This window comes from Chanodichthys erythropterus, chromosome 4 (genome assembly GCF_024489055.1).
Source record: "Chanodichthys erythropterus isolate Z2021 chromosome 4, ASM2448905v1, whole genome shotgun sequence".
Lineage (NCBI taxonomy): Eukaryota > Metazoa > Chordata > Actinopteri > Cypriniformes > Xenocyprididae > Chanodichthys > Chanodichthys erythropterus.
The window spans coordinates 10,985,106-10,999,248 of NC_090224.1; the positions used below are offsets into that span (position 1 = coordinate 10,985,106).

At 39.7% G+C, this 14,143-nt stretch overlaps 1 protein-coding gene across 1 annotated transcript; it reads left to right on the forward strand.

Annotated features, from left to right (window-relative positions):
• The first annotated feature begins 7,727 nt into the window (after positions 1–7,727).
• mycn (MYCN proto-oncogene, bHLH transcription factor) lies at positions 7,728–12,865 on the forward strand. The gene is made up of 3 exons (XM_067383090.1): positions 7,728–8,092; positions 8,754–9,407; positions 11,172–12,865. The coding sequence occupies exons 2-3, from the start codon at positions 8,759–8,761 to the stop codon at positions 11,882–11,884; spliced, it is 1,362 nt and encodes a 453-aa protein (XP_067239191.1). The 5' UTR covers positions 7,728–8,092; positions 8,754–8,758; the 3' UTR covers positions 11,885–12,865.
• The last annotated feature ends 1,278 nt before the right edge of the window (positions 12,866–14,143 follow it).

Consider the following 14,143-nt stretch of genomic DNA (forward strand, 5'->3'; position numbering starts at 1 on the left):
TTCCCTCTTTGAGCTGTTAACAAATAACAGTGAGTATGTGAACAAATCAGACTGGTTTAGTGAACTAAATCAGCTGATTCGTTGGTCTAACTCAAAAAACTTGAATTTTCATCTGTTCCTCATGCAAAACTGTTGTATGGCTTCAGAAGACTGCACAAAAGTCAGACAGACCTCATTTATGATATTTTCATAATGTTTATTATCAGTTTGGAGCTTGAAATTCCCTTCACTTCATTGTTTAGAAAGGAGTAGGCAGGACAGGCTTCAAAATTTCACATTTTGAGAAAGTCATGCAGGTTTGAAACAACATGAAAGTATGTAAATATTTGCATTTCATTTTTGGGAACTATTATACAATTAGTGAATGAATTATTAAATTTTGTGTATATTTTTAATGATATTGGTTAGTGGTATTTAATTCACATTTTATGAAGGTATGTGGGTAAAAGCACATCAAAAACAGTTATACACAAATCTTAAAGGGTTAGTTTACCTAAAAATGAAATTTCTGTCATTAATTACTCGCCTTCATGTCGTTCCACACACGCAAAACCTTCGTTCATCTCCGGAGCACAAATTAAGATATTTTTTTAATGAAATCCGAGAGGTTTTTTAATCTCTATTGTTGAATAAAGTCGTTATTTTTGTTTTTGTGCACAAAAAGTATTCTCGTTGCTTCATAACATTAAGGTTGAACCACTGTAGTCACGTTGACTATTTTAACAATGTCTTTACTACTTCTCTGGACTACTTCTCTATGAGGGATAAAAAACAAACAAACTTGGATTACATCAAAAAATATCTTAATTTGTGTTCCGAAGATGAATGAAGGTCTTGCGGGTTTGGAACGATATGAGGATGAGTAATTAATGACAGAAATTTCATTTTTGGGTGAACTAACCCTTTAAGAATATTTTGCTTTTCCTTTTAATATGCTTTAATTGACATGAACATATGTAGACTCACAAAATATAAGTTAACCAACACTGACAAGAGATTCATGGCGAGTCAGTGGATTATGCCTCATGGTTTTTAGACTGCAACAATGGGGTCATTAACCTGCCTGTCCAAGGCCAAATTTACACACACTCAGTTTACACGCCGCCTTTAAAGCTTTCCGCTCTGGTCTATCAGGGCCTCTTAAACTGAACATATTTCGCCAGAGCTATAACTCAAGCTGTCAAAGTGGCTGGACAAACAAGTTTCTAAAATGACTGACAGGATTACTCAAGGGCCTTGGTTTTGTGGATCCACTCTCACAATGTGAAAGAAACGGATAAGATTGTTCAAAGACAGACAAAGATAAATACAACAGAGGCTTTCGACATCGACCTCCAAGCATCCACTATACATTTCAATGTAAGAATGGATAAACAAATAATTTACATCTGAGCATTTGCCATTAGTTCTTGAAAAGTCCACATGTGGCAAGTGAGAGCTTGTATTTAAACCCATCAAAGCACAATTGCTGTGACAAACAAAAATGTAGGATTATTTGTGTTTCTTTTACGTGGCTGATTTATGTGAATGTTTGCATGAACGAACTGGCTATGTGCTGTGCTGCAGTGAGGCATGAAGATTGCAGTGTGGCCAGTGGAATAAACTTCAATGTCCATAATATTAGACGCTAATGACAGTGCTACAGGTAGACAGGAAGGACAGCTGATCGCAAATGCAGTGCCAAACCATGTGTAACCATATGTCACCCCAAATGTGTTCGAGAACATGCAGGTGATTTGGTGGAAGAGTGGATTAACATCTCACAGAACTGGCAAATCTGGTGCAGTCCATGATGATGAGATGCACTGTAGTAATTAAAGCAGCTGGTGGCCACACCACATACTGACAACTGTTTTCAACATTGATAATAATAAGAAATGTTTCTTAAATCAGTATATTAGAATGATTTCTGAAGGATCATGTGACATTGAAGACTGAAGTAATGGCTGCTGAAAATCCACTTTTGCCATCACAGGAATGAATTACATTTTAAAATATCTAAAAATTGGTCACACTTTAGTATAGGGTCCAATTCTCACTATTAACTAACTATTAACTATGACTTTTACTTCAATCAAATCTTGATTACTGCTTATTAATAGTTAGTAAGGTAGTTTTTAAGTTTAGGCATTTGGTAAGATTAAGGGATGTACAATATGGTCATGCAGAATAAGACATTAATATGTGTTTTATAAATACTAATAAACAGCCAATATCCTAGTAATACACATGCTAATAAGCAACTAGTTAATAGTGAGAATTGGACCCTAAACTAAAGTGTTGCCTTAAATAATCTTTGTTAATGGTTTACTGTAAAATCTCCTTTTAGAACAGATGCAAATCAAAAATGTCCTTCATTTTATGTTGTATTTTATTCCATTTTTGAAAATACAGATAAAACGCTACATAAATGCTGAAAGAAGCCATTGAAATTATAGCCGGAATACTCCCATCTCTAAAGAGAGGTAAACTAAAGGTAGTCTCAAACTCAACAAAAGGGATGAAAGTGGAATTGGTGGTCTTGCACCTCCTCCACAAATATTTCTGCTCTGCTCAAATAAACTAGCTGGGGGTTCATCAAAGTCTCATCTGGGATGAAAACGTCTGTTCAAACAGGCCTCTGTGGTAATAAATCATTCTCAAACTGTGTGATACAGTGTGAAATACCAAGCACAGTGCAAGCAAACCAATGAGCTTTTACACGGTCAATCACACACTCGTCAGCTCTACCTGCAGTCTCAAATGTAAGGCAGCGTGACCCATGGAAATACCAACAGGAGCGTAACAGCCTGGTGCCGCAGGGTCGTTTAGGTTACATGCTTGTTGCTAGCCTGTCTTCAATTGTTGTTTGGATAATGGCTTGAAAGATCTGCGCAGTGGTGAGAAAATAGATGCCTCAATGAAGCCAGGACTGAAAAGAAAGAAAGAAAGAAAGAAAGAAAGAAAGAAAGAAAGAAAGAAAGAAAGAAAGAAAGAAAGAAAGAAAGAAAGAAAGAAAGAAAGAAAGAAAGAAAGAAAGAAAGAAAGAAAGAAAGAAAGAAAGATCTTATGTTTGGTCTTTAAGGGCAGCAAAAGATGGAGTTATTCTGCTGATGATGTGGTTTGTTTGTTTATAAAAAGAAATTTAACGTCATGTTAGAACAAAGTCCAATGACAATCAAAACATCAAAATTCTCCAAAACTGTTCGCCAACCTTACGATTAAATTTCATATTTAAAATCACCAATGAAATCTAACAACAAACGGCTCATAAATTTAGTTTCTAAACGCTCGAATCATGACAACAAAAAAAAAAAAATTTCAGGCTGGATCAAGCTAATGCGCATGCGCAGACCTAAATCCGCGTCTCTTTAGAGACGCGCGTCTGACTGTTTTGGTGATTCTAATGTCCGCTGAAGTGACACGATGACTTTACCAGTCGGCGATTGGCTCTTATTTAGAAGGCGGGACTTATTCCGCCATATTGCGCGTTACACTTTCTCCCATTCAAAACAATACGAATGACACGTCTTGTGTTATTCTATAGTCTTTGGTTAGAATCAGGGCTATTTACATGGCAAACACAAGGTCAAGATCACAATCCATAAAATTTCAATTATCATATACAAATTTCAACTTGACATATGATAGAAAATCTAAAATAGGCCTACATTCAGGTGATACATTCTTAAATATTCAATTTAGACATGTTTCTGAATAAAAGCGTTTTCAAGCAGTATAATAAAAATTACAGTCCAACAGAATGTGTTTAACAGTCAAAAGAACTTGACAGGAGAGACATAAAGGAGGAACTTCGCCTAGTACCTATGTGTAAGTCTTGAGTGACCCAGTCGCACATAGTGAAGATGACTTGGTCATGTCTCGACTTGAGGTTATTGAAGACACTTCTTTTTATACTGGGGTTTATTTCATACAGTTTATTATTGTTAATATACCGCTGATGGTGTGGTAAAGACAGGAAAGAGTAGCAGAGATTCTGGTTACTAGTTCAGTCCGCTTTGCGGAATTTCCCTATAAACTAAGAAGGGCTGAGCTACTCTTTAGCTTTATCTTTTATCTCTGCCCACTTCAACCAGAAGGGAAATCAAACAAAAGCACACACCATATGTAGTAACATAAACACTCTAAAAAGACACCCACTCCTACGAATGTCCATACATACACCAAGAGAGATACAGACATATTTGTGATTTGAAAATAAGGCCATTCTAATATGAACCATTGAAATTATTTAAGAGGGAAAAAATCCTTCACAAGCCTTGTTTGACACTTTATAACAGCTTTAAAAAATTGGTTATCAATAAATAGAACGGTCGGATGGACAGACAGATAGAATGACAGACAGACAGACAGACAGACAGACAGACAGACAGACAGACAGACAGACAGACAGACAGACAGACAGACAGACAGACAGACAGACAGACAGACAGACAGACAGACAGACAGACAGACAGATAGATAGATAGATAGATAGATAGATAGATAGATAGATAGATAGATAGATAGATAGATAGATAGATAGATAGATAGATAGATAGATAGATAGATAGATAGATAGATAGATAGATAAGGATTTGTTAAGTCAATAAGAAAGTTCATGACACAGGAAACATTCTATCCGATCGACTAAATTCCTTTAGCAGTTGCTCAAACTTGCACTTGCATCCAACTGACTCATATGCAGACCTCTGCCAAACAGCTAATGGTAAAGGATGAAAAGATATATGATGACAGAGGGAGGGAAGCATGCCAGAGAGATGATATCTACTTTTATCCCCTTCACTATACATTCATTACAGTTCTATCAAAGTAGCTCTGATGTCTCCATATCCTCATTGACCCCACCACATCGAAACCCAATGCTATGCATATCCTTGCAGATATGATGAGTTTCTTAAAAAATGCAAATAATCATGCATTGTCTTGCTTCAGCTGGACACAAAAGGATAATCTCTGTATAACTATCAAGCTACTGTATAGCTTCAAAGAGGAGCTTGACAGCCTCAGTTCCCATTCACTTTCATTATATTGAAAAGAAAGGCCAAAATATTCACCTTTTATGTTCCACAGCAGAATGCCATACAGGTTTAAAACATGAGGGTGAGTAAATGATGACAGAATTTTCATTTTTGGCAGAACTATCACTTTAAAGGGTTTAGCGGAGGCACTTTAACTGTGTGGGGTAAGAGGGTGGAAGGTTGATTACTAATTGAATTCCACCAAGTTGAATTTGTATGTCATTTGTTAAGGAATTATGCCATTGTGGAATCTGCTATGATTGACGAGTCTGCTGATTAAAGGAGGGGCTCTAGGGTAAAGCAAAGTCTACAGAAGTTCAGAGTGCATGTGTTTATTGAGAGAAAAAAATGAAAGATCTACACAAAGGTGAGAGACATTAAAGGAAAAAATTACTGCATTAAAAGAAAATCATTGCAGTTTGCAATGTAGACAAAATGGATACACATTAACATGTGCATTTAAAGAGCATTAACATGTCCAAATCACACAAAACTAAGGCAAAAATGTACTTCTGACACATTTTGTGCACACTCTGCATACCAGAGCTGAGGAGCAGGCGCCCGGGCCTGACTTCCGATCGTGCGCACTATTGATGTCCTGGCCTGCGTGCGCTCATTGTCTCCCCCCGTGTTGTCATTGAGGCTTTATGCTTTGCTTTTGTATTTTCTCTAAATATGAATGTTTTATCCAAACTGGCCCAATTGCTTAACCATCCATACTCTACTCCACCCACTGCTTCAGTAAGACAGGACAACATGAGACTGAGTTGGATGAATGCACAGACAGACGTTCTCTTAGGCATCTCGACAAGTATGTAACATTGGCAATTTCACATGTTTTAATGGGCAGATATTTCATTTGTAATGAAATAATAAATATAGAGCCAAATATGAAGCCATTATCACAAACGACTTACGTTGAAAGCCATTTAAATGTTTGAAAACTAATCCGTGAATCACCTTGAAGTTTTTACTTGCAAATTTATAATAATAAAACTATGCAAATCCAACTGAAGCAACAAAGCCGGCACAGACAAATCAAAGGCTGACTGACAGTACCAAACATTCACTTTGCGACAAAAGTATTCAGCTTCCCACTCCCCCTCACTTTCACACAGGAAGCTCTTCCTGAGCTGAGGTCATAGAGATTGGGCTCTGGAGGAGCGCTTCAAATCCCAAACCCTCTCTTATGGTCTCTGTCTTTCTCTCACTGAGTTCCCACAGCAAACTGTTCACAAGAGAAGCACAAGTATGTTGATGTCACACGGGGAAGTGATCACAAAGGCTATATCTCAAAGATTTTGAGTCAAGTTTAATTGCACAAATGCATTTTTCTAGGAGTTTTATAAGTTAGTTTCACAAATCTAGTTCAGAGAGTTCTGGGATAATTTTCGTGGATTCTGTCCTCCAATTTCAACAATATTACATTTTAATAGCTTAAATTTATTCATTACATTTATTTATTAAACTTAATTTAATATATATGGGTGATTTTTAACCAATGTTTAGACTATTTGTTTTAGAAATGTCAGGTTGATGAAAATTGTTGTTAATATTTTTGTGTTAAAGGTCCAAAGTCTTTAAAGTAAAGCTCTGAAATGGACTCAAAAATAAACCCGATATGAGAAATATTCACTTGATTTTTTAATGAATAAACAATGTAGAGAGGACTTTAAAGACATATCTGACTTAGTGTGTAGGCTACAAAATAGGAATATATTACAACAAAATTATATATTTAGATTTTTTTAATGTTACCTCCAACATGAATATTTTAATTTGTGACAATTACATTTTCACACATTGTTGTGTATTTTGATATGATTTTTTTTTTTTTTTTTTTTTTTGTCAGGTCAATAAAAACTTTTATTTTTATGGTAAAGTTCCAACCTTGACTCAAAAATAAACCCCGAGACAAACTCAACTGATTCAAAAGTGTGACAACAAGCCTTTATCTCCCCTGCTTTGGGTCAATCTGCTAACTAAAAAATGGACGCAATATAAGAAAATTAATATCATTGGAATATTATTTGAAACTCACCCCCTTTAAAGAGTGTGATGGAACAAAACGCCATGGGTTCAAACTTACAACATAACATAATCTCCTCCTATAATATCCAAAAAATCATACAAACCCGCTATATAATTAAATCAACACAATCTACTAAATAATAAAGCTTTCATGTCGAGGGCTAACTGATAAGCATTTTCGTGGTTGAGCATCCAGCTACACAAAACATACCTCGTCCCCTTAATGCAAACACTGACGGGCGCATCACGTGTCCACATGGCGGCAGAAGTGAGTCGTCACTGTATGTTATGCGGATCGGCCGTTACCTCACTGACCTAAACAATGAGGAGAGATGCTGCTGACTCGCTCTGATTCATTCACAACACAGTTCATCCAGTTTGAACGCATATATATTATACAACTACATTTATATTCTGAATAAAACAAGGTTACACAGTAGATTAAAAATAAAACATATTCAATCAAATATATTTCAGTCATTTACTTTACATTCAATGTAAATTGTTCCAGGCCCTTAAAGGGACAGTTCATCCAAATATTAACATTTTGGCATAATTTAACCACCATGTCGTTCATGAAACACAAAATATGTTTGGAAGAATATTAGAGACTGAAAGTCGTCGTTTACTTTGCCTCTTCCCACACAATGAAAGTGAACGAGGACTGAGATCTGTCATTCACAACATCCCTTCTGCGTTGCATTAAAGAAGTTAGTGTTTTGTACATGATGTTTTTTTTTTTATTATTATTATTTATAAGTGAGCTATTGCTTAAAATTAAACACCTTAAACAGACCAAAAATGATGCCCTTTCCAAAGAAATTCACACAGCAAATGTCCCACAAATACAAATACCTCGCCCAGCGCTCCGCCCACTGTGGGAGGAGCCAATACATCTCCTAAACGCAAGCAAGGAGAATAATACTTCAGAGCCCGAAACACAGAAGAGACAGAACAGTCTTCGGTCACCGCGGTAGATGTGCGACTCCAAACGGGAGGCACAGTGACTGCGATAAAGAAGGGACAAGAAACTCTCAGAGGTAAGACGCCCAGGTCTTTTAGTGTCAACTAGTTGGTTTCATTGACGCGAAATACTATTTATGAGCTATTTACCTTTCTGCAAGACTTGCTACTGAAGGAGTTTGTGTCTCGTGCTACAATTACAGTCCAAAGTTTAGTGAGTTAATGAACCCCATCACAGTATACAATGTAGAGAGGACACTTCAAAGACATCTTTAACTGAGCGTTTACTGTATTACAAATAAATACTGTATTTAGTGATTTTTCTTTGCATATTAACTCCAAATGGCTTTGTTAGGACAAAAGCTGTTATTATTATTATTATAACATTGTTATTATTATTATTATTATTTAATATTGATGATGATAACCTAGTAATAATAATAATATAATTATTAAAAATCTCCATATTGAAAGAGTTTGTGTTTCATGCAGCAATTAGGCTACAGTTCAAAGTTTAAGTGAGCTAATGAAAATTTTCACACTACACAGTGGGGACGGTGAGATGACACCTAAAAGACATCAGGATGAAAGTCATTAATAAAAAGATATGTTTGCCATTTTCCCGTGTTACCTCACCAGGGGCTTTTGGAACAAAAGCTTTTTTTTTCTTTCTTTTTTTTTTTTTCCTTTTTTGGAAAGCGGTGGTGATTCTAACACTTCAGTTTGTGTGTCTCACAGGGAGAATGCCAGCTAAAACCATGAACTCTGATTTGGAGTTTGACTCCTTGCAGCCGTGTTTCTACCCGGACGAGGATGACTTCTACTTCTGCAGACCAGACGCTGCACCGCCTGGAGAGGACATCTGGAAGAAATTCGAGCTGCTGCCCACTCCTCCTCTGTCCCCGAGCCGGGCAGCGCTTCCAGGGGATCCGGGGGAGCTGGGCGCGGTGGCTGGGGATTGCTCGCTGATGGGCTTTGGATTAACGGACCCGTTGGACTGGGCTTCTGAGCTTCTGCTCTTACCGGAAGACGACATTTGGGGGGCGTCTGACGGAGACCTCTTCGGCTCCGTTTTGGATACTACGGACAATTCCATCATCATTCAGGACTGCATGTGGAGCGGCTTCTCGGCACGCGAGAAATTGGAGCGGGTGGTGAATGAGAAACTCGGGAAAGCAGTCTCTGCTCCTACCGGTACTGAAGCCGTTAAAGACACGACAGTCAAGTCGCCGGAAATTAGCCACTCTATACCGGAGTGTGTGGACCCTACCGTAGTTTTCCCTTATCCAGTCAACAAAAGAAACGGGAGCAGCAGCAGCAGCCAAAGTGTGACACAGCTGAGGAGCCAACAGCTGCCTCCAGTCAGCGCAGACGAGACTCCAAGCGACTCTGGTAAGTGTCTACTTAATGTAAAGTTAAGTGTTCACACGAAACTGTCTATAAATTACAGTTATTAATCATCATCATCACCACCAAATTATGATGATGGTAATGATGCAGCTAAAAAGTTTGGCAGTCTATAGTTTGGCCTAGTTTGTAAGTGGTCATTGGGGTAATTGTTGAAGATCATATGACAGGCCCTGAATCGGATTAGTGAGTGACATTCCAGACTGTCGGTCACACACAAGCGCGCGCACACACTCAGTAGTAGTAGTGGGCGGTGATGGGGAATTTATGTAATACTAGATCTGCATACCCAGTAGATGGCGGTAATATTTGATGTTGTCGATGATGTCGAGCCATTTGGCGGAATAGCTCTTGGTTAGAGATTTAATACATAGAAAAGCGTCACTGAGCCATATTAAATAGGAAAACGTGCCCTTATCTGCCCTCCATTAATCTGGCTTTAGGTATGGAAGTAGAATCTAATTTGGGAATTTATTAGGTCATAGGATTAGGTTTCTTATGAGATGCAAGATTGTTTTGAAACACAAACGTTATTTTAATAATTCTTATTTTTATTTAATTATTTATTCATTTTTTCAGATTGAGAGCTCTTGATGGTGTAAAACCACAGGCTCATATGTTTGGGGAGTGTGAGCGAGGGCAGCCCCTAAATTCAGTGCCCCCCAATAAGTTGCTTCCCTTCTAAATGAGGACTTGTTTCAAATGCAAATCCCAAACGACAATCACACGTGGGTGAGAGAATAAGAGCTGGCACTGGGCACCAGCATGTGATAAAGAAGGCATGCGTTTGCATCTACGAGAAAGGCAAACCCCCCTTTCCTGCCCAGTGGGCAGAGCTTGGCAGGCCGAGAATCTTCCAGAGAGGTGCAGTGAATGATAATCACAACAACAACAACAAAAAAGACAAGGGAAAAAAAAGAGACGATGGGTCATCTCTCTTTACAGGGTGACGGCTTTGAACAAGCAGAGCCTTTCCTCCAGCTGTCTGCTTGGCACCTCTCCAGGGCAGCGGCTTAAGACGGCATCAGATCAGTGTTACTCGGCAAAGCCCGCGAATAATTGGACCACACGATTACAACGCTAGTTTTTCCCGCCTGTGCTGTTATCCCTTTTCGCGGCAAACCAATGGAAAAGGGGAACACACTGACTGTCTGCGTTCTGCTGGAGACTAAATTGCCCCGTTTGGTCTCTCCTTAATGCTGGCAGACGGTTTCCTGTAGGGAGCTTTTGAAGTGAGAGGCTCCATTAAATGCCAAACAGTCTTCATGTGTGGCTTAGCTGATAATCACGTCCATTATCTCATAAACATAGCTCTCGGGCGTCACACTGAGGACGTCTTGCCATCTAAGCTTAACTTGAAATGTGTCACCAGTTGAAAAGGCACCAAGTGAAATGCCTAACTTGACAGCAGAACAGCTTTTGTAAGAAAATATGACATGACGAAATGCTCATGTGCTTGGAAACCCTCTTATTAGATGCCGTAAATAGAGGGTGTGTGTTAAAGTAGAAAGTCAAATCCAAGGTGGTCCAGTCTGGGGAGAAACCAGCTCCTCTGTGTTTGACAGAGCGTGTTCAGATGATTGTATTGTGCAATTGTCTCATCTGCCCACACAAAGACATTAACTCGAGCACACACCCTGAGAAAACACAGGCATGTTTCAGTTAAGAGTGCTTGTTCATACCTGTGTACTTCCAGAGGAATGGTTGCACAACAAACCTGCTAACCTAAATCTCCTTCTCTTCCTCTAGATGATGATGATGATGACGAAGATGACGACGACGATGATGACGATGAAGACGATGAAGAAGAGGAGGAGATTGACGTCGTCACGGTCGAGAAAAGGCGTTCCATCACCAGCAAGATAACCGGCGCTGGTCTGTCTGCCGTCTCTAACTCTCAGGCGTCCACAGGAGGGCGGTTGGGCTCAGGGGTGAGCAAAGCTCCACAGGAGCTCATTCTGAAGAGGACGGCGGCAGCCTCTATCCACCAGCAACAGCATAACTACGCAGCCCCATCCCCATACTCCGAACAGCAAGACTTACCCAGCGCTCCCCCAAGCAAGAAACTCCGAATCGACAACAGCACTACTCTACGCACTGGCAAGAACCAGAGCTCTTCCCCGAACTCCCCTACTAACAGTGTACCAGGACAGCGCATGAGGAAGAGCGATTCCAGCAGCCCGCGATGCTCCGACTCGGAGGACAGCGAACGCCGGCGCAACCACAACATCTTGGAGCGCCAGCGGCGAAACGACCTGCGCTCTAGCTTCCTGACTTTGCGCGACCAGGTGCCCGAGTTGGCGCACAACGACAAGGCGGCAAAGGTGGTCATCCTGAAGAAGGCCACTGAGTACGTCAGCTCCCTTGAGGCCCAGGAGCTCCGACTCCAGCAGGAGAAAGACAGGTTGCAGACCCGACGACAACAGCTCCTCCGCAGGCTCGAGCAGGCCAGGACTCGCTAACACTTAACGCTCGTTGGTTGAACGCCTCACAGCTAATGGTCGGCGTCAAATGACGGACGACACACCGCTAAGGCTAACGGCCCAAAATTAATACTAGGGACACTCACTGCTGACACTTTTTTGCACATTTTTTGACGTCAAGAATGTTTCAGGTTTACTTTGTCACCCCAATCACGCTACAATGATGAGGGAAGGTGCTTACCTGTAAACCCAACTTCCCCTCAATGACAAGACCCTTATGAACACAGTCTTCAATACGCGATTGGGTCGATGACCTTTGCGTTCACGCTCTTCCTGCAAAATGGACACTAAACAAATGACACGAGACACTTCGAATGGCTATAATCTCTCACACCTCACTGGTGCTGAATCTCATGGATGTACCTCTGCGCACCTTGATGTCAGACACTTTTGTAAATAGATTAGATTTTAAAAGAACATACACTCAGTCTGCCTTGTTTTTGTATACGATTATTGTCTTTTGGTTTTTTTTATAAAGATGTCAAAAGCTGCCAATAACTAGACTGGAAGTTTATATACCTTTAACAAGTACTGTAAGACCTCCATTTTTGAGGATTTTTGTAATATAAGGACACATTGTTTTGTTTTTTGGAATCTTTTGTCTTATAATCTCTCTGTTATGACACACTTTACTAATTCCTACATTTATGCTTTAGTGTGCTTCTGATACATACTAAATTTGATACTTATATTTTCGTATGAAAATGAGTTCTGAGTAGATATCACTTTATCTTGTTTTTATTCTTTTTTTCTACCCTAATTTCTTTTGTACAGAAAATTCTTTCTATCTCCATTTATAAGGCTTCTATACTTTGCTGTCTTTCTCTTTCTTTGTTTATATATTTGTAAGTATTGGGTTCATAGAACTGGGTCATTGGGAAAAAGTGTTTTTTTCTCCTTTTCTATAATGTACATTGAGTGCTGCGACTCACAGCACTTTGAAATACCTCATTTTGAAAAATAAATAGACATTTTAAAAACAAAAGAGCTTGTTGTCAAAAGATGAGTGCTTCTGTATCGCCTTTAGTGAGTTTGAGTCCTGTCAGGTATTGAGAAACAATACGCTGAACTGCATTTCAGACATGCTTGAAGCCCCTCTGTGGGCGGCAACATCCACATTTCAAACAGCCCTGAAACAACTCTCCTAAGTTATGACTTTCATGGGGATTATGACTTTGAAAGCAAAAAACCCCCCAGTTAAATCATTTTGTCAAATAAAAATACCCATGTCACTCATTTGAAGCATAAAGAAGGAGCTGGGCAAGTCTAGTTTTTCTCTAGGATCATGTTTTTTTATTTTACTACTGCTTCCTCAACATAATGTCAAAAAAGTTTGGTTAGTTACTATACTTAAATTGACGAAATTTGAATCAAATCCAAAATCTATATATATTTGAGTTGATTTTCAGTACAAGCCTCGCATTTTCTACATATTTTTGGACTTTTTTCCCCTCTTTTCTATTCAAACTTTCCTGTTTTTCATTCGCCAAGCCTTTCTCCCTCCATCTGCCTCGCTATGAAGAGAGATCTGGTTGACCAAGCCCTCTCTCACAAAAGAGAACGAGTATCTCCCTCGTAATTCACTCTCTCTCCCTCTTTCAGTTGATTTAGAAATCGGCAGGGCACATCCACATGCACTTTCAGGCACTCATACACAAAAACAAACGCTGGCACACACACTCTCAGCGCGAGTGGATATGAAAGCGTGCGCAGCGCACACTCAGACTGGCCCCCGCAGCTTCTTACCTCATTGTTCTGCACGTTACCATGGAAACTGGAGCAGCTGCAGCGTGGCAGACTTCAAGTGCGAGTGTGTTTTATTCTATTTGTGCATGCGTGTGTACGTGCGAAGGGTGTGGGGGGCGTCTTTTGTGAGGAAGGCATCGTGACCTGTACGTCTAATATCCTGCTGGACTGAGAAACGGGTTTGTGTTTACTAACTTCAGTCACATGGCCTGAAAGCTGACTGAAGCCCCGCCCACCAATGTGTCACAATGAACGATTTTCTTTGGTCCAGAATAAACAGACAGAATTAGAATTCTGTCGCTACGGTACAGGAGAAACAAGGTTTGGAGGGGTGCACAGAAAGAGAGACCTTCGATTAAAAATTGGACCGTCTAGACATAACAAGGTTACATAACAGTCTGTGCTGTATATGTGTGCGTGTCTGCGATGTTTGGTCCTCAGGATGAGGTAACCATGGGAGACCCCACTGTGCCATCTGGCCGATGGCTTATC